A 21803-nucleotide genomic window follows, 5' to 3' on the forward strand; every position below is an offset into this window, starting at 1 on the left:
GGAACAGGGGATGATTTCTTCAGGTTGACCAACCACCCTAAGCGAGAAAGAGTATCTAGCGTGATGTTGACATTCTCCTCGCACGCCCGAAATGAAGGGCCCTTGACCAAGAGGTCATCTAGGTAAGGTAAGACGACTATGCCCCGGGAGTGCAGGATGGCCATGACGACTGCCATGATCTTTGTGAACACTCTGGGGGCGGTGGCTAGCCCGAAGGGCAGTGCTGCGAACTGGAAATGTAGGCCGTTGATGGCGAAGCATAGAAATCTTTGATGCGGAGGGAAAATGGGGATATGTAGGTAGGCGTCCTGGATACTGATAGAGGCCAAATATTCTCCCTGCCCCATGGCAGATATGACTGAACGGAGAGACTCCATCCAGAAATGTCTGATCCTGATCAATATGTTCAGGAGCTTCAGGTCTAGAATGGGTCTGACTGTCCCGTCCTTTTTGGGGACCGTGAACAGGTTGGAATAGAAGCCCTGAGATTTATCGTTTTCTGGTACGGGAACAATGACTCCGTTGTGCTGGAGCAATTCGATGGCCTTGAGTGAAGACCTTGCCCGGGTATCCACCCTGGGAAGACGGGAAAGAAAAAACGGTCTTGGTGGGTACTTTACAAATTTTATCTTGTACCCCGAGGACACCAGCTCTCCTACCCCTGTGTCGTGTGCGTCGGTGAGCCAGACGTGGCGAAACCAAAGTAGGCGACCGCCTACCTTGCTGGCGTCGCCTGGAAAATGCCTCGAGTCATTTGGCTGAGGCTCTCTGGGACCTGGGTCCCCCTGACCTGGGCTGGTGAGTACGCATCCTCCCCAACGGGTTGGCTCTATATGAGACTTGACGATCCCTGACCTGGTTGGGGCGACCTGAAGCAGCGGAATTGGCCGCTGTACTCCACCCAGGGTTGCGAAAGGCCCAGAAACGTGCCTGAAATGGCTGTTTGGCCCTTTGTTGAGGGAGAAAACCGCTTTTCCCCGCTGTGGAGTCAGAGATGAGCTGATCTAACTTCTCTCTGAATAGGCGGCCACTCTGATAAGGCAGAGAAGTCAAGGATTTCTTGGAAGTTGAATCGTCCCGCCATGTCCTTAACCATAGAGCTCTCCTAATGGAAACTGCATTTGCGGCAGCAAGTGCCGTGCAGTTGGCCGCATCCAAAGATGTATTGATTAAGTAGTCACCGGCCTTAGTGATCTGCTTTGCGATCTCTGATACCTCTGCTGGTAGGTCCATATCCTGTAAGGCTCTGTTAAATGATTCTGGCCAAGAAATCATGGCCCTGGCTACCAACGTTGCCACGAACGAAGGAGAGTGCTGACCCTGATGCCTCAAACACTGAGCGAGCCAAGCTCTCTATCAGACGATCAGTGGGATCCTTAATAGAAGAACCACTAGGTACAGATAACAGGGTTTTAGAGGCCATGCGTGACACGGGTGGATCTACTGTTGGGGATTCCGCCCATTTTTTACGTAGATCCGGGGCAAACGGATACCTTGCCTTGAGCGCCTTCTGGCCCGAGAAGCGCATGTCTGGCCGTTCCCTGTGTCGTTGCACTAAGCAAGGTGGAATCATCCTCAAGCCCCAGAGTCTGGTTGACGGCCTCGATGACCGTGGAGACGCCGTTTGGGTTCGTTTCCCCCCGCGTCTCCCTGGAGTGAGAGCGGCCCCTGCGAGGTGGAGGACCCCTATCTGGGGCGCGAAGGGACTCGATTGCTCTTGTAAGTGACGCCATAGACTGCGACAGAGAGAGCCCATTCCGGGGGATTTGGTACACTGGGCTCGGTCGCAGGGGAGGGCTCCTAGGTGCGTTCGGAATTGTAGGCTTCGCATAATCGCCTGCTCAGCACCTGCGGAAAAGCGGACCGACAGGAGATGCATGCAGCGTATAGAAATGTGTGCGTCTTAGCTTTTCCGGACATGCTGTATCTGCCAGGCGTCAGCGCTGCAGATCGCTGGGGGAGTGTGCACTCTTCGTTTTCACCTAGAGTGGCCTCTCGGGGTGTTGGGGGGGTAGCACTTACCCCAGTCCTGTGCCCCCTAAAGTCCTGGAAGTGCAGAGCGTCGCTCAATTCAAAAAGTGCGCGCCTCAGCAGTGGGCGGTCCGCCGGAAGAAGGCGTTCTGGGGGCGGTACTACCGCCTGTGGCCTAGCGTCGGTCCGAAGCCGGGGGGCTAAATTTCTTCGGCGCCCGCCCAGGCCCCTCCGGGAGTGACACGACGAAGGAGGGCGGAACTTCCGCCTATGGCCTAGCGACGGCCGAAGCCGGAGGCTGGATTTTTAGTGTCCGCCAGCGACAGGGAGGGGGGCGGACCTGCCGGCCACGGAGGCCTAGGCCGGGAACAAGAGTCCGGCGCTGCTGGACACCCCGGAAACGCGCGATGGCGCTATCCTGCAGCAGAAGCTGCACCTCTCTGGCACCCAGGAAGAGAGGCTGAGGACCGCCAGCCCTGGGGAACACTGCTGCAGGAGCCCTTCCCAGGCCACCCTCCTCCGTGATCCTCATGACGCTACAGCTCCAGCTCAGGTTAGAGGGGAGGGCGCATAAAGGATGGTGCAGGCACCCTAGTTCCAGCTTTCCCTCCAAGGTATGAGGAGAGGGACCGTCCGCCGCCTTGCATCACCGCAGTCTAGCATTGATGGTGCAGTGGGGGCCGCACGGACTGCGCTTGTGTCTCTGTACAGCCTAGGGTTTCAATACCTTAGGGTGGTCAGGGCTAAGTCCGGCATCATGTCCCACGTTGCGGGAGAGGATACATGGAGACGACACTCGCACGTGCTCGCCCGTTGATGGTTTGGGGAGATCGGATCCTTTCAATAGGGTCCGTGGCCCCTGTCTCATCTTCATAGAAAAAAAGAGAAAAAAAAAAAAGAAAGTCTGGAAAAAAACAAGACGTGTTCCTCCAACGGACACCAAGCATGAACTGGTTTCTGTCTGAAACCGGGGTGAGGGTGTATACGGCGGAGGAGGAGCTAACCTCTTTTTTTACTTCGTGTCAGCCTCCTGGCGGCAGTAGCATACACCCACAGTTCTGTGTCCCCCCAATGAGGCAAAGGAGAAAATGACTCAATCCATCTGAAAATCGATTAGTGCACCCTTGGTGTGACCATGAATTGTGAACACCGTTACGTCACCTCAATCTGCGCTTTGAAGACAGCCTAGTTTGTGATGCATGGGACTAGAGGGAACGCTGTCCCACATGTGTGCATGTGAACCGATACGCTCTGTGCCAGCCGTGCACACGGCGGGCATTTTCCTACCGGGCTTCCTGCAGACACTGCTGGCTACGCTTCCGGTGTACAGGCAGTATCAGCAGAGAGGAACCAGGAAGGAGAGCACAGCTGGCTCATTCAGTACCAATGTGCATGTGTACACTTATGGGCAACATTCGCTCTAGGAGCGCTGGCCATTACAAGCTAGTACAGCCACCAAGAAGCAAATTAAGCACCTAGCTAATGACCACGCCATAGGAGCTTCAAAGTCCCCTCATTTGCAAATGAATTAAAAGTTCTTTTCACAAGCACTGTACCAGAAAAAAGGACAGTGCTAGTACGATTTGTATAGGGGAGAAGTCCCGCTATATCAGGGCTGTGAAGCCGAGAGTCATGAAGTTGGAGTCGGTATAAAGTGGACCAACTCCGACACTATATAATAAATTGGGTACAGTAGTTCAGTGCAGGATGTGCTGTAAATGTTTTCATAATTTGGGAAAGTTATGAAAGGTCCTATAAATATCTGTTTTGTTCCTGATCTAAGGATCTTGGCTTTTAGTTGAGATGAATCTGTGCTGCACTTCATGCACATGATCATTAGTGACCAGGGCTGTGGGGTCGGATGAATCTGTGCTGTACTTTATGCATATGCACAGTAGTGAGGCAGTGCTGTGGGGTCAAATGAATCTATGCTGCACTTTATGCACATGCTCAGTAGTGAGGCAGTGCTGGGGAGTCGGAGTCAGGGAAATTGAGGAGTGGGAGATTGGCTTACTGACTCCACAGCCTATAGTCTAAAGGGCATTTCAGGGTGACAAACTCTTTTTAGAGAAAGCATTCTTAGGCTGTGTGCCCACGATGCGATTTTTAAGCATTTTTGCCGCGATTTCCGGTGCGAAAACGTTTAAAAAACTCGTACAGAACACACCCCATGCATTCCTATGGCATTCCGCACATGCTGTGCTTTTTTCCGCGGCGGAATCGCATCGCGGAAAAAAACGCAGCATGCTCATTCTTTTTGCGGAATCGCAAAAAAATTGCCGTGATTCTGCCCCCTTAGGAATGCATGAGAACCGCTTACTTCCCGCATGTGGCTATGCCCACCATGCGCAAAGTTAAGCGTCTCATGTGCGGATGGTACCCACGGTGTGGAGGAGAGGAGACTGTCCTCCAGGCCCTGGGCACCATACCCCTGTGAAAAAAAAAGAATAAAAAATAAAAAAAAAATAAAAAAAAAAATCGGGGTATATTTACCTTCCGGCGTCACGCGCAGCCTTCCTGGGGCTCAGCATTCCCAGTAATGCCTTGCGGCAAGGACCTGTGATGACGTAGTCTCGCGTTACTCTAGTGGTCTCGTGAGATCACTATAGAAACGCGAGACCAACGTCATCATAGGTCTCGCAAGGCGTCGCTGAGGCTGTGCGGGACGTCGGAAGGTAAATATACCCCGATTTTTTATTTTTTTATCATTTTTAACATTCTAACTTTTACTACTGATGCCGCATAGGCAGCCTCAATAGTAAAAAGCTGGTCACACTTGTCAAACACTATGTTTGATGAGTGTGACCAACCTGTCAATCACTTTCCAAGCGATGCTTCAAATCGCTTGGAAAGTGCTTGAATTTCGCACTTGAAAATTGCGGCAAAAACGCGAACAAAATCTCGGTAAAATCGCGCTGAAAAAAACGGGCGTTTTCTGGGAAGGAGTCCGGTTTTGAGTGTCCGGTTTAAAACGCTACGTGGGCACATAGCCTTATAAGGATTTTCCCATCATAAAAATACTATTTATTTTAAAAGCACTTTTGCATGTAAGCCATATAAATAGTTAGCCAAATTAGTACTGTCTAAAATAAAAGCCCACTGAGATTCCCCCATCTTAATTCTATTTCAGAGTTTACACTAGATAGGTCCTCCACCTGAGCTCATCTTCCCACACAGTTTCTTGTGATTCTTATAGTGGTACCTTACATGCATTGTTGCGGAAGGGGAGTATACATATTGTCAATGGACATAGTAGCACACCACAGTGCTCAGGGGAAGAGAGTGTGCCCCTGGAAACCTTCAGACATAATAATAGTCACATTGTTAGCCAGGCTATGCCCAATATGTTCTGCAGCTTAGGAACATCTGGCACACCTCTGACACATTAGATCTCTACACTCTGGTAGAAAACTTCTGGTGACATTAACATTCTGTCAAGAGAATAGCACATTTGGCTGTCGATGACAAAATGAATTACAAATACAATTGGTGGCTGCTCATAACCAATCAGTTCCAGATCACCCACAGACTTTAAATGTCCAGGCAGCTCGCACTTTATTCTGCAATGATGTTCTAAAACGTCAATGCAGAGTACATTGCTTGCATGCAGCCGGACACCCCACAGTGACGGTTTATTACCACTTGACACATAATGGTACATTAATGTCTGTAGAATTAGATAGCAAGGTTTGTAATTGGTTTGAAAACTTGGCTGGGAAACACTGCTCTACAGGGAGTAAAATTAGGAGAGTCAATTGTAGATAAGGATCTAGTTGCATGTGTTGTTGACAGACTAAATAACAGCATGTAATGTCAATGCTTTTATCCACTATGATCACTTGGTTGACCTTGATGGACATTTGTCTTTTTTCAATCGTTACCCTATCTTCGTGATCGATGTATACAGAATAGGAAGTGCTAAGAACGCTTCCTCCATACTCAGTGGTCATATGATTCCCTTCTGGAGTCTTATGAGACCAAGTCATATTGGCTATGCAAGCAGGAGGCTGAATTTCCACTGTAATTAGGGGCTAATATATTATCCCCAGAAATCAGCAATAAAAAGAACCTATTAACATGTAATGTTTGATACAAAGCTTTATCTTTGCCCCACAGAAAAATCAATTGAATACTAAACACTACAGCTGGTTGATGAGTTCAGTCCTATCTGTACTGATAAACATTAGTAGGGCAAAGCTCTCATTTCTTGCTATTAATGTGTCCAGGTAAAATCTCGTACTTGTGTTTTTCCTCAAAATAAAGCCTGCACATAGGAATAGCCTGTGTAGAGCACTTTATTTATACAAAATACGGCGCGACTTTCACCTTCAATGTGCTCCCTTATAAAGGGGTCATCCATGATGTTGCTGTGATTTGTTTTCAGAATTTTCTCAAACTCGGTGATGTCGTTATTTTGATAGGCACTGGATAAAAAGAACAGTTAGAATCAGGGCTGTGGAGTAAAATATATAATAAATTGTGTACAGTAGTTCAGCGCATTATATGCTGGGAAAGTTATGAAATGTCCTATAAATGTCTGTTCTATTACTGATCTAAGGCTAGTTTCACATTTGCGCTTTTGAGCGCAGTGACGGCCGCCGCTAAGCCCCGCCCCCTGCCGCCGGTAGCTCCGCCTACCGGCGCATGACGCTGCATGCGTCCCCTATCTTTATCACTGGGGGGCGCAGGCCGTGCGCAGTATGCGTTTGGCGGCGCATGCGTCCTTTTCACGGTGCGCCGAGCGCAACCAAACTGCAGCAGGTTGCGTTTGGCGCTGGTCGGCGCACTGTGAAAAGGACGCATGCGCCGCCAAACGCATACTGTGCACGGCCTGCGCCCCCAGTGATAAAGCTAGGGGACGCATGCAGCATCATGAGCCGGTAGGTGGAGCTACCGGCGGAGGCACGGCAAGAGGCGGGGCTTAGCAGCGGCCGTACGCAGGCCGTCGCTGCGCTCAAAAGCGCAAATGTGAAACTAGCCTTAGGCTCTCGGCTTTTAGTGGAGATAAATGATGAGCGAATGTCCTCGGACAACGTGTTATTTGAACATGCTCAGGTGTTATCCGAGTATCTTGGGCGTACTTGATTAATATGTTTGAGTCCCAAAGCTGCATGATTCACGGCTCTAAGACAGCAGCAACACACGAGGATTGCCTGTCTGTTAGGGAATCCCCGCATGTGTTGAAGCTGTCTAACAGCCACAAAGTATGCAGCCGCAGGGACTCGAAGATATTATTCGAGCACTCCCAAAATACTCGGATAACACCTGAGCATGCTCAGATAACACCTTATCCGAGGACATTCGCTCATCACTAGTTGAGATGAATCTGTGCTACACCTTACGTACATGATCAGCGGTGAGGCAGTGCTGTGGAGTCAGAGAAATTGAGGTGTCTGAGTTGGAGGTTTGGCTTACCGACTTCGCAGCACTGGTTAGAATATTCCTTTGTACAGTGGGTTCGGAAAGTATTCAGACCCCTTTAAATTTTTCACTCTGTTTCATTGAATTGGTAAATTCAAAAAAGTTCAATTTTTTTCTCATTAATCTACACTTGACCTCATCTTGACCGAAAAAAACAGAAAAGTAGAAATTTTTGCTAATTTACTAAAGAAAAACTGAAGTATCACATGGTCATAAGTATTCAGACCCTTTGCTCAGACACTCATATTTAAGTCACATGCTTTCCATTTCCTTGCGATCCTCCTTGAGATGGTTCTACTCCTTCATTGGAGTCCAGCTGTGTTTAATTAAACTGATAGGACTTGATTTGTAGGCACATACCTGTCTATATAAGACCTCACAGCTCACAGTGCATGTCAGACCACATGAGAATCACGAGGTCAAAGGAACTGGACAATGAGCTCAGAGACAGAATTGTGGCAAGGCACAGATCTGGCCAAGGTTACAAAAGAATTTCTGCAGTACTCAAGGTTCCTAAGAGCACAGTGGCCTCCATAATCCTTAAATGGAAGAAGTTTGGGACCACCAGAAGTCTTCCTAAAAATCCGTCATACGGTCCCAGAGATAAGGGCCTTCATTTGGTTCTAAAGGTACTGTCACACTTAGCGATGTACCAGCGATCTCGACCAGCGATATGACGCGGTCAGGATCGCTGGTACATCGCTAAGTGGTCGCTAGTGAGCTGCCACATAGGCAGATCTCACTAGCGACATCGCTGGGGACGGGGATCGCTACTTACCTGTCACACCAGGCGATCCTGCGTCCTCCCGCCCGGCTCCACGCGTCGCTCGTCCTCACAGCAGGAAGCGCCACAGGAAGCTGACGACGAGACACAGTCCTGAACGTTCTCGCGCGATCAGCGATAACCAGCGGGGGAGCGGGTCGTAGGTAAGTATCAGACACAGCGATATCGCTAGCAATATCGCTATAACGTCACTAGTTATAGCGATATTGCTAGCGATATCTATTAGTGTGACTGGCCCTTAACTTTTTATGTTTTTACAAGGGGTAAGGTAGCCGTTACCTATGGCTGATAATTAGCAGTTCTTGCAAAGGGCTGGCCCAGAAGACTGATGCACATTACCATTATTATGGGGAGCCACACACAAACAATAGCTTACCTTACTAAATTTGTCATTGCTAAAATTTCAGGGTCATTTTTGTAAGGTTTAGCCTAAGGGGAAGAAGAAAAATGATAATCAAGTAACATCAACATCATATAAAAAGTTCATCTAGCATATAGAAAGAGTTCTACCTCCTGAGAGTCGAATGGGTTTATACCGGACTTCATGAGCATATTTGCCAGGACTAGGTATTTCAAGCACGTTGTTCTTCTTGGGCTTCCAGATTCATCATAATTTTTAAATGCTTCAAAGAAATCTGTGTGGGCCTTCTCAAACTCTCCTTCTCTAAGGTGCATCTTCCCTCCACATTCTGAAACAGAACATAAAAACCTCATTCATTCATGTCAACACCTATATAAATAAGGAACAATACGCAAAAAAACCCCAACACACTATGGAATCAGTTGCTTTTCATGAGCTTTGCCCTATTGGTTTCCCTCAGTTTCATCTCTCTTGGGTGTCATTTCCAAGCTATGTCAACAGCACTTTAGTATAATAAAAAAAAAACAAAAAAAAAAAAACAAAACACACTAAAATGCTAATTAGTCAAGTGATGAAAGCATCAAAACTAAAGGAGACCCGATATGAGTCCTTTGCGGTCCTCACAATGGCTGTGAATTGCAGCTTTCCTGTGTGCCTGGGGGAGGCGCAGCACGATCCCCTAAATGCAGAAAACAAACTTGGCTATAGTCGCCCTCTCCCGGGTCCAGTGCTGCCACTTTGCTGTTGCCCCAATCTTTGTTTACACGCTCCAACATCACATGTGACCACGGCAGCCAATCACTGAGCTCAGGCCGTCTAGAGAAGATATGTGCACATAAGAGGCAGCGCTGGCACCAGGAGGGCGAGTGCAGCAGAGTCTATATTCTACAGCTGCAGCCCTTTGGTTAAAGAAAAAAACAATATCCCTGACAACCTCTTGTAAATAAGAGATTTTTTTAGGAGAAAAGATAGACTACTTGGAGTATTTGTAATAAGACAGCAGACAGGTAAATCCCTTAAAAACACATGTGACATGCACAAGTGTGAACAAGTCGGTAAGACAGGATTTGGGCAGGCGCTTCTCAGTATGGGCTTGTGGTGCAAGACAGCTCTTTTGTGCATGCCACACAGGAGAGGGGTGGGGTCTCTCAAACCATGCTAGGCATGTCACATGTGTTTTTAATCCGATTTTTCCTTGCCTAGCATGGTTTGAGAGACCCCACCCCTCTCTTGTGTGGCATGCACAAAAGAGCTGTCTTGCACCACAAGCCCATACTAAGAAGCGCCTGCCCAAATCCTGTTCATTTTAGACACTGTTCAGATGTTCAGGTTTTAAATACATTAGATAGGGACTGCTTCGATACGGGTTACCTTGACGCGGTGAAGCAGCTTCGCATACATTTTTTTGCAAAAAAACGTATCGACTAAATACCCTGTATTTGTTACCCAGCACTTGCTGATTACTGTCATATATTTTACTGCAGAGTATTTTTGCAAATCTGTTTTCTTGTTGTGTCTCAGGTAAATCCCTTAGCATGAGACTGCAATTATCTGTCATGCCCAACCTTCCTTGCTTCCCCCCCAATATCTGCTGCTGGGGGAAGAACAAGAACACATAGTTCTGAAAAATCTGCGTTTGACTGCCATACAATGCCGCCTTTAGGCAGAAGCCTCTTTTTGCCACATTCCCAGTATGCCTTTGAAGATAGAATTGATCTTTTCTTTAGCGCGACGTTCACGTGCTCACACAAGCAATCAGGATTACATACATTGCACTGTTGGGCAATAGAACAAATAGGCAGCGAAAGTCACAAATTCCCAGATTACAATTTTATCTCCGTCACCTTCTTCTACCACACAGATAAGACTGTACAATGTGTTATGAGTAGGTCATGAGGAAGTGCACTTATAAGCTTTTCCCTGAAATGTACACAACCTAAAGTTCACCCTCTAAATCCACTGATGTGGGAGAGCAGTAAGGCGATTGTTCAGACCCTTGTGATAGGTGATACCTTCTGGATCGATGGGGGTCTGACCGCAGAGTACACTGCTCACCTATCTCCGTCAATCCCTTACAGAATGACTAGAGCACGGCCTCTCCATTTCTACAGGGAGCAGAAGTTCCCTGCTCTTGGTCAGTGGTGGTCTCAACAGCTAGCCCCCTTCCAATTTAGAAGTTGTCATTCATTGTGGATAGATATTTCTCCTTACCAGAATACCCTTTAATACATCTTTGTCAAGGCAGGATCAGTTAACCAGCCAACACAATAAGGGCACAAAATTCATGCGTTATGCATCCACTGTTGGCAGTAGGGGAGCTGGACTCAAATATTCAATTTGATGGTAAGCATAATGGAAAAAAACCCCAAAACAATTGTTGCAAAAACAAAGCTTTAAAACAAAACAAAAAAATAAACCTCTTAAGGGCTCGAGTCCAGTTGGGGCATATTATGGGTAAGCGCTTTGCTTGTATGTTCTAAAAATATTCCAGCTTATTTTTATGCACTTGCAAATGATTCTGCTGGTTTAGAGTTTATATTAGTACCCATTTAAATATGCATACGTGGCCGGCACTTCAGCATTTTACTTATTTCTGATTCTTGACCCTGGCCTTCATTGCTTGATCCTTTGTTTACATTTGTGTATCTTCATTTATGTAATATTTAATATATGTTCAATAAATTTATACTTTTTATTAAAAACTATGGACTTTATACTCCTATGTGGTTTTTCTCTATTAATGCACGTTACTATACTACAGCTGTGATTTTGCGGTTACAAAAAGAAAAAAAAAAAAAAAAGAGATCGCAGATAAGTTGCATGTAACGTGCTTTAAAGTCTATGGCAAGTAAATCGAATGCGACTTGCAAAAGAAAATCCCAGACATTCGGAAACATTTAGGACGCCAACAGTAGGTCGCTGTGTAGCCCTAGCTTAAAACATAGTCCCGAGTATTAGATTTGAGAGCATCCTTCGATGATGGACACCCATTATGTGTCTGCCTGTACTATCAGCTGGATCTATCATTGCTGCATGGGTGGGCAGTGTCAGACTTATGACCAGAGTGAACTGATCTCTATAACTGTACATTTGTTTCAATCTTCGTCGGGAACCATTATACAAGTGGCACAACACATTTTCTGCCAGTTGATATAATAGTCCATGCAGCCCTGAACCATTATTAAAGAGAATTGAGTCGAAATTTTCAAAGAACCCTGGTCTTCAGCTCACCTCTGATCACTCCCATAATAAGAGGGTGCGGGATGGCGGATTTGATGTGCAACGACTGTTCATATAGTGCCTTAAGTTTCTTGTTGTTTTTCTGTGCTGTGTACATTTGAATTTCCAAAGCGTAGATCTCCAGTAGCTGCGTTCCCTTCTTCAGATCGTCCTCGCCATCATCAGTCTACAACAGAGCGTAGACATACATTTTTCATGCGGTTGCATAACTTCTCCGCAGCAATAGGGTTTTCACTTTCCCCATTTTAATCCCCCAAAAAGAAATAAAAAAATAAAACCACCACTTAGAAAAAAATGCCATGCTAAACAAAACAAATGTATCAATTGGCATCTTTATTAAAAAAAAAAATGCTCTACAGATACTGAAGTTCCGAACTTATTAGAGCGCCCCCTGGTGTTCATTTCATACGGAATGTGAATCCGAGGTGTCACACATGCCCAGTGGCTCAGCCCTGCAATCTGAACCCTGTACATGATCTGGGCAGTGATTCCTGTTGTTGTGGAGCCCTAACAATAAGAATCAGCACAATAGTTGTGGCTTCCATCCAGCAGGGCTGGACTCATTGAATAGACATCCTGATATGGAATCAAAAGAATGCCAGTGGGCGCCACAACAACTATGCACCAGCAATATCTAGATAATAGAGCATTCTTCGAAAGTGATTTCAGTGGAAGAGTAATTTTATTTTGATTAAACTAAAAAAAAGGGTATTCTGAAGTATAGAAGTTATCACCTATAAGAAAGGATAGGGGATAACTTTACGGTCACTGGGGGTGAGGTTTGCCTGCAGGCACACCACCGAACCAAGGTTCTGATGAGCCCCATGTGAGTGGAGCAGTGGTCGATCATGAGCACTGCTGCTCCATTCATTCTTAACTGGACTGACAGATAGAGGAACGCTGCAATCCCATGAGATGAGTGGAGAAATTGTGCATATGATTGAGATTAGTGGGAGTGCCAGCGCAGTCGGTAAAACACTCCCTATCATAAGGAGAGGGGAAAACTTTCAAACTTGAGAATGACCGTTTAATAGAAAATAATTACCTGACACGATTGGTGTAGCTGACGTAAAATTTTCTGTAATTTTCCAAACTCTTCACGTTCCAAGTACAGCTTACCAAGCTGCAAACAGAAAAGCTCCAGGTGAGTTTAGATCTCAGGGAAACACAATATGCTGCCCAGAAACACTCATAAAGCCGAGTGTGAAACACGACCCAGGTCTTTTACCTGGCAGGTAACTAACGCACTCTAGTAGATTACCTTTGTGTTTGTCTTAAACCATAACCGATCATTCTTCGCATCCTTCAGAGCTTCAAGTGTGGTTTCATAAAACTCCTGCAAAAGGTCCATCTTGGGAAAGAGCACAGAAAAAAGAAAAAAACCCACAAAATGTCAATGCAACGCTGCCACTAGCTTTAGATTCACCACCGATCGTTAATGGAAAATCCACCCAAAAGTGAGCCTAGGAAATGCAACTTGTTACTGTTGCCCAGGGCTCTTTATAAAGGAAAACCGGTCATGTAAAAAAAAAATAAAAATAAAAAGCTATTAACCAGCAGATATGAGGTTAATCTGCAAGCCAATAGCGGTGTTAAGCCGTCTGACCGCTGCACTGAGAGCCCCGCTGCCAGTCACAAACTCCACCAGACACTCATCTATGACATGACAATTTTTATATGACACTGGAATCACATGGTCAAAAACATGGAGCCATTATTTGTGCAGAACATTTGGTCCATATAGCATGAGAACTTGAAAGGAAGCATCGCAGCTGGTGATTTAGTGGTGGTGCCATGTGTCAATAACAGAGGGCTGAGTGGGCATTGACTCCAACAACTTTGTTGTTTCTCTTTTTTAGCATTTGTCTGAAGTCAGACTAATGACGGCTTTACTAGAATAAACATTTGCAGTAAGCATAAAATAAAAGGGGTATTCCAGTAATTAATAACCATCAACCACGGTAATTAAAGGAAATCTGTCTCATTTTTGGCCTATGAGGTGCGGCCACCGCCATCAGGGGCTTATCTACAGCATTCTGCAATGCTGTAGATAAGCCCCCGATGTAACCTGAAAGATAAGAAAAACGAGTTAGATTATACTCACCCGGGGGGTTGGGCGGTCCGGTCTGGCGCCTCCCATCTTCTAGCGATGATGTCCTCCTCCTTACTTTTGTTGCGGCTCCTGCGCAGGCGTACTTACTCTGCCCTGTTGAGAGCAGAGTAAAGTACTGCAGTGCGCAGGGAAAGGTCAGAGATGTCCGTCGCCTGCGCACTGCAGTGCTTTACTCTGCCCTCAACAGGACAAAGTACGCCAGCGCAGGAGCGGCGGAAGAAGTAAGGAGGAAAACGTCATACTAGAAGATGGGAGGCGCCGGATCGGATCACGACACCCATCGGACCGGACCCCGGGGTGAGTATAATCTAACTCTTTTTTCTTATCTTTCAGGTTACATCTGGGGCTTATCTACAGCATTACAGAATGCTGTAGATAAGCCCCTGATGGAGGTGGCCGCACCTCATAGTCCAAAAATGAGGCGACAGATTCCCTTTAAAGAAGTGATAACTACTAGATTGGTAGACTTCACAGTGGAGACTCAAACTAAATGCCAGAATGAAGGTGTCACTTTAGAATGAAGCAGCAGTCACACTAGCATGCATTACTCACATGGAGATTGCATGGCACTTGCTTATCTCAGGCTGCCCCATAGACTTAAAGAGAAGGCGTCGCAATTTTTAATTTTGTATTAATTGTTGATTATACACTGCTCAAAAAAATAAAGGGAACACTTAAACAACAGAATATAACTCCAAGTAAATGAAACTTCTGTGAAATCATACTGTCAACTTAGAAAGCAACACTGATTGACAATTAATTTCACCTGCTGTTGTGCAAATGGAATAGACAACAGATGGAAATTATTGGCAATTATCAAGACACCCTCAATAAAGGAGTGGTTCTGCAGGTGGGGACCACAGACCACATCTCAGTACCAATGCTTTCTGGCTGATGTTTTGGTCACTTCTGAATGCTGGTTGTGCTTTCACACTCGTGGTAGCATGAGACGGACTCTACAACCCACATAAGTGGCTCAGATAGTGCAGCTCATTCAGGATGGCACATCAATGCGAGCTGTAGCAAGAAGGTTTGCTGTGTCTGTCAGTGTAGTGTCCAGAGGCGCTACCAGGAGACAGGCCAGTACACCAGAAGACGTGGAGTGGGCCGTAGGAGGCCAAAAACCAAGCAGCAGGACCGCTACCTTAGCCTTTGTGCAAGGAGGAACAGGAGGAGCACTGCCAGAGCCCTGCAAAATGACCAGCAGGCCACAAATGTGCATGTGTCTGCACAAACAGTTAGAAACCGACTCCATGAGGATGGTCTGAGTGCCTGACGTCCACAGATGGGGGTTGTGCTCACAGCCCAACACCGTGCAGGACGCTTGGCATTTGCCACAGAACACCAGGATTGGCAAATTCGCAACTGGCGCCCCGTGCTCTTCACAGATGAAAGCAGGTTCACACTGAGCACGTGACAGTCTGGAGACGCCATGGAGAACGATCTGCTGCCTGCAACATCCTTCAGCATGACCGATTTGGCAGTGGGTCAGTAATGGTGTGGGGTGGCATTTCTTTGGAGGGCCCCACAGTCCTCCATGTGCTCGCCAGAGGTAGCCTGACTGCCATTAGGTACTGAGATGAGATCCTCAGACCATATGTTGGTGCGGTTGGCCCTGGGTTCCTCCTAATGCAGGACAATGCCAGACCTCATTTGGCTGGAGTGTGTCAACAGTTCCTGCAAGATGAAGGTATTGAAGATATGGACTGGCCCGTCCGTTCCCCAGACCTGAATCCAATTGAGCACATCTGGGACATCATGTCTCGCTCCATCCACCAACACCACGTTGCACCACAGACTGTCCAGGAGTTGGCGGATGCTTTAGTCCAGGTCTGGGAGGAGATCCCTCAGGAGACCATCCGCCACCTCATCAGGAGCATGCTGAGGCGTTGTACAATAGGGAGGTCATACAGGCACATGGAGGCCACACACACTACTGAGCATCATTTTCTTGTCTTGAGGCATTTCCACTGAAGTTGGATCAGCCTGTAATTTGATTTTCCACTTTGATATTGAGTATCCTTCCAAATCCAGACCTCCATGGGATATTAATTTTTATTTGCATTGATCATTTTTATGTTTTCTTGTTCTCAACGCATGCCACTATGTAATGAATAAAGATTTGCAGCTGCGATATTTCATTCAGTGATATCTACAATGTGGTATCTTAGCGTTCCCTTTATTTTTTTTTAAGCAGTGTATAATCAATTATTTTTAATACAAAATTAAATACACTGCTTTATTTCTTTTTCTATTTATTACATTTTTACTGTAACCACTGTGGGCTACCATTTTTAGTTGAGAAGGTGTAAGAGTCTGAGCAGGACTCTTACACACCTCACTTACGGCAGACCCTGGGTATAAGAGACTGCGATCAGACGGTGATAGCATGTCATGTATTGAGGCCGCTCCACCTGTCTCTTAGCTGTGACCTGGGCACGCCACCTGGGCTGTCCAGGTCATAGCTGTGGGAGGGGATCGCAGCCATCTTTGTGGAACCCGCATTGTATGCTGTTAGCTCCACTTTCCGTCATTCCACGCACTGCTCAATCAGGTGCCAGGAAGCGGGGGGGGTGAGTATCTGCGGCTGCAACGTGCGGTGATCTCAGCCTGCCAGCTGTGATAACTGCTCACCGCCAACCTATTCAAAGCACACAGAAGACACAGCGCTGCGTGGGAAGGTAAGTAGTAGTTTTTTTTTTTTCTTTGCACTTAATACATAGGAGTCATACACCGGGGTGCGGTGGCCATACACCAGGCTGTGGGGCCCATACATAAGGTCCATTATACTGCGGGGCGCCACATGGGTCCGTTATACTGCGGAGCGCCACATGGGTCCGTTATACTGCGGAGCGCCACATGGGTCCGTTATACTGCGGAGCGCCACATGGGTCCGTTATACTGCGGAGCGCCACATGGGTCCGTTATACTGCGGAGCGCCACATGGGTCCGTTATACTGCGGAGCGCCACATGGGTCCGTTAGGCCTCTTTCACACTTCAGTTTTTTACAATCAGTCACAATCCGCCAGGTTTTGAAAAAAACGGATCCTCAATTTTTTTTTGAGGATCCGTTTTTTTCCCCCATTGACTTCCATTAATGGCGGATTGTGACGGATTGCAGTCCGTTGCATCCGTTTTTTTTTGAGGATCCGCCAAAAGTTGCTGTCCGTCTCCATCCTCAAAGATTTCAAAACGGAGCTTGCAACGTTTTCTTCTCTGGCGGATCCTCCAAACACTCATTTAACCCGAAATTCTCTCTCTCTCTCAGCCAGCCAGCCAGCGATTCCTTTAAATTTCCTCATTTTCAGGATCCGTCTGAAAACGGATCCTGTGCCATCCGTTCACATCAGTTGACAACGGATCTGCTTGTCTGACTTTTTGGCGGATTTGAACTGATGCAAAAAACTGAAGTGTGAAAGAGGCCTTATACTGTGGAGCGCTATAAAGGGCCATTGTACAGAAGGCTCAGTGACTATGATAACCGATGTAGTTACTGATGTCAATGCTCATCACAGCTGCCAGATCCCGTGGAGCGCAGAGGGACCCAGAGTGGCTGCTGATACAGCCCATGGAGTGTCGTTCTCTGAACGAGGCTCCATAGCCTTTGGACATCGGATTCTGGGATTGTCGTGGGAACGCTTTGGACTACGTTGGACCTGCATGAGTTTTTTTTTTTTTTAAATAAATTAGTGAACAAGTGAAAGTCTCGGGGAGTCTTTATTAGAATTACATCTCTCTCTTTTTTTCATTAGTGGGTTAGTAATGGGGGTGTCAGACGCCACTTCATTACTAACCACAGGCCAGACGTGATTGACAAATCACAGCTGTAACGAACCCCTACTACCATTACCCAGATTGCCCCAGAATGGGGCAGATGTGAGCTAGAGACCTTTCCAGCTTGATAATATAAGCCCACAGCTGTCTGCTTTACCTTGCCTGGTTGCCAAAAATAGGGGGCACCCCACGTCATTTTTTTCATTTATTAGCCAAAACACCCTTTAGTGCCACATGAAAGTCACTAAAGGTTGCAAGTTTATTTGTAGGGGGCATGTGAATTTAACTACAGGATATTTATTCTATTTATCTATTCTATTACGCCACTGCTCCCGTAAGAGTTTACAGAGCAGGGTTACACATTTTTAAGGGAGCAGTGGTGTAATGCATGACCCTGCTCCGTCCACTTCTATGGGAGCAGTGGTGAAATGTGTAACCCACTCTGTCTACTTCTATGAGATTAGTAATGTAGTGGACGGAGATGTGGACGGCGCAGGGTCACATCTTACATACCGTACATACTTGTGTATAAGCCGATCCGTACATAAGCCAACCCCCCTAATTTTGCCACAAAAAACTGGGAAAACTTATTGACTCGCGTATAAGTCTAGGGTTAAATGGTGGTCCAAGAAGATGCTCCATGCTCCTTGCAAGAAAAATGATGAGCAGGCTCCTCTTACTAGTAGATACTTGGACAATATATATATTTTAAAGAATAAAACACCCCAAAGTGTAGAGATTCTGAGTTAAACAATGAGTGGCCTCACAGGAGGAATGGTATGTGTAATTGTGTAATGCCTAGTAGTAATAGTAGTCCTTCCCCTGACAAAGCTGCTTTGGGCAGAGCAGGCTGTGTGAATCTCCACTGTATCATGTACTAATGATAGGACCTTCATGAGGAATGGGACTGCTTTAGGGAATTTTTTCCTTTTTTTTTGCCATTTAGTGATTTATTACTTACTGTATACACTCGTGTATAAGCCCCCCCCCCCCAAATTTTGCCACAAAAACTGGGAAAACGTATTGACTTGCGTATAAGCCTAGGGTTAATGGTGGTCCAAGAAGATGCGCCATAGATAAAAACCCCCATATACTGTTGCACAAGGTTTAATGCTGGCCCAAGAAGATGCTCCATAAATACCCCTCATATGCTGCTGCACAAGGGCTAATGCTGCCCCATAAGATGCTCCATAAATACCCCACATAATATGCTGCTGCACAAGGGTTAATGCTTCCTCGTAAGATGCTCCATAAATACCCCCCATAATATGCTGTTGCACAAAGGTTAATGCTGCCCCATAAGATGCTCCATAAATACCCCCATATGCTGCTGCACAAGGGTTAATGATGCTCCATAAATACCCCCCATATGCTGCCCCATAAGATGCTCCATAAATACCCTCCATAATATGCTGCTGCACAAGGGTTAATGCTGGCCCAAGAAGATACTCCATAAATACTCCCCATATGCTGCTGCACAAGGGTTAATGCTGCCCCGTAAGATGCTCCATAAATACCCTCATATGCTGCTGAACAAGGGTTAATGCAGGCCCAAGAAGATGCTCCATAAGTACCCTCCATATGCTGCTGCACAAGGGTTAATGCTGCCCCATAAATACCCCCCATATGCTACTCCACAAGGGTTAATGCTGGCACAAGAAGATGCTCCATAAATACCCCCCATATGCTGCTCCACAAGGGTTAATGCTGCGCCATAAATACCCCCCATATGCTGCTCCACAAGGGTTAATGCTGCCCCATAAGATACTCCATATATACCCCTTATTTGCTGCTGCAATAAAAATAAAATGACATACTCACCTCTCTGTCGCTGGGGGCCAGGTGCCGGTGTCCTGAGCCCCTGGCAGTGGCGATATTCACCTGTCCCCGTTCCAAGCCATGCACCGCTGTCTCCCGGATCTCTGCATTGACAGCAGAGGGCGCGCACTTACTACGTCATCGCGCCCTCTGCCGTCACAGCAGGAGGACCCAGAGACACAGCGGTGCATGGCTTGGAACGGGGACAGGTGAATATCACTCTGCCCCCATCATACTCAACCCTCCTAGCGAAAGCTCTTCTCTGCAGCCCCTGCTTCTCCCTCTGCCGTCTGCTTCCTGCATTCAGCTGGTCACGTGGTACCGCTCATTAAATGTGCGCATATTCATGAGTTTAATGAGCGGTACCACATGACCGCTGAATGCAGGAAGCAGATGGCAGAGGGAGACGCAGAGGCTGCAGAGAAGTGACAGGAGAGGTGAGTATGATCTCTGACAGCCCCGCTCCCCCTCCCCCGCCATATGACTCGAGTATAAGCTGAAAATCTCAGCTTATACATGAGTATATACCGTATATTAGATACTGCGCATCTAATGCCATACTGTGTGATACACTCCGCTGAGCTTAATATCTGATCCAATCATGTGATAAACTACACTTAGCCCCTGTATCTAATCCCAGCATGTTACTCTAAGTATCTAAATCGAGCACGTGATACACTCCACGTATCTAACTCCAGCTTATGAAACAGTGGGCAGCACTAACAGAATCAGTGCTGCCGTCTGTCCTCGGTGACGCCGTCTACTTGTCAGTACCACTTTGCAGTCACCAACAACATGGCTCCTCACTGTGATCCTAAACTTCATCCTCTTTTATCCTTTTACAAACACCCAGAGGGGGAGAAGAGGAGTGACATCACACAAGTAAGTAGACGCCGCCCACATTTACTGCAGTCGTAACGTGAGCTAGTTGTACACTAGGTTTTCATGGCAAATTTCAGGAGCTGCTCCCCCTAGTATATTATTTTTCAGATTTTACTTTATTAAAAAATAAACAATATTTTGTAAAAAAAAAAAATTAAAACACTAATACTTTACATTCTTTTAATTGTTAAAAAAAAAATAATTTCATGACACCTTCCCTTTAAAAGGAGCAGCAGCATGCAAAAGCAACTGCAGCTCCAGTCAAATGGATGCGGGACCCTGTACTGCGGACCAGTGGTGGTCTTGGGAAGCAGTTATGGTCTATGTAATGGGGAGATGATAATGTGTTATTAGCTGCATACTTCTTAAGGGACACTCCTGGTAACCTTTAATGTAGCTTGCATATATAAAGATGGAAAACGTAGCGATGATTTGTTTTTATTCATAAGAGTGAATTTTTGCATGATGCATATGAGATATGAAGGTCAGACATTTACGATAACTATACTACATTTACTATGGCTACATGAATACTGACATGGTGAGGTACAGAATACATCTATGGGGCAAATCAAGAGCTCCTGAGGCGGGGAACCCATTGGTATTGAGCTGCTTTTTCAGATTTCTTGTTCTCTGATGACCGCTGAAACCATTTAAACAAGTCAGACCTGTTTTGAAGTGGAGATGTAATCAAGGATGGAGTTGATCGATTTCTCAGAGTAGTTTCTGGTGACGGCGCTGCGGATGTAGGTTAAAAGTTGCTTGTATCTATTCATCATTTCTGGATAGTTACCCTGTGGACACACAAGAGTCAGTTACATGAAAGCTCTGTACATACATCAGTGTTATGATCATCAGAGAATGGTTTCTATTATTTAATGGATTTATTGTTTTTAGCAGAAATAGCAAAAAAAATATATTATTATTAACCCTTTTCTTGTCAGCCCTTTATGCCATCCGAGTCTTAAAAGGAGGCAAAACTGTATTTTTCTTTTTATTTCATTTAGCTCATACAGGTATAAAAAAAAATAAAAACATTTTAAAAAAAAAAAAAAGGAAAACATTTTGAGAAAATTTTTTTTTCCAAGCTTGAGTTTCATTATTAAAGGGGTTGTCCACCTTTGGGGACAATTTATTTTTACGTAAATGCATGCATTTGCAGCTAAAAATCATATGTACAACTGGGCTTCATTCCAAATTTGGAAGCACTTGGCTTTTACAAGCTCTTCGGCCATAAATCAGCGGAGAGGAGCTCAGAAAGAGGCAGATAAGAGAGTTACAAATTTCCTGTTATGGTACTGTCACACTAAGCGATATCGCTAGCAATATCGCTATTACTTGTGACGTTATAGCGATATTGCTAGCGATATCGCTGTGTCTGATACTTACCTACGACCCGCTCCCCCGCTGATCGCGCGAGAACGTCCAGGACTGATTC

At 46.0% G+C, this 21803-nt stretch overlaps 1 protein-coding gene across 2 annotated transcripts in view; it reads right to left on the bottom strand.

Moving 5' to 3' along the window:
• COPS2 (COP9 signalosome subunit 2) overlaps positions 1-21803 on the bottom strand; it is a 79721-nt gene that overhangs the window by 16856 nt on the left and 41062 nt on the right. Inside the window, exons 4-10 of one of the 2 annotated variants that reach the window (XM_073568462.1) lie at positions 21034-21159; positions 13039-13113; positions 12823-12900; positions 11769-11943; positions 8687-8865; positions 8553-8605; positions 6298-6395 (exon numbers count right to left, since the gene is read on the bottom strand). In XM_073568462.1, coding sequence (XP_073424563.1) covers positions 6298-6395; positions 8553-8605; positions 8687-8865; positions 11769-11943; positions 12823-12900; positions 13039-13113; positions 21034-21159 — 784 coding nt within the window. Of the gene's footprint in view, positions 1-6297; positions 6396-8552; positions 8606-8686; positions 8866-11768; positions 11944-12822; positions 12901-13038; positions 13129-21033; positions 21160-21803 lie in introns of both variants that reach the window. The other variant, XM_073568461.1, reaches the window with a different exon arrangement.

Source organism: Dendrobates tinctorius, unplaced genomic scaffold (assembly GCF_039654945.1).
Source record: "Dendrobates tinctorius isolate UK_male_01 unplaced genomic scaffold, ASM3965494v1 ptg000022l, whole genome shotgun sequence".
NCBI lineage: Eukaryota > Metazoa > Chordata > Amphibia > Anura > Dendrobatidae > Dendrobates > Dendrobates tinctorius.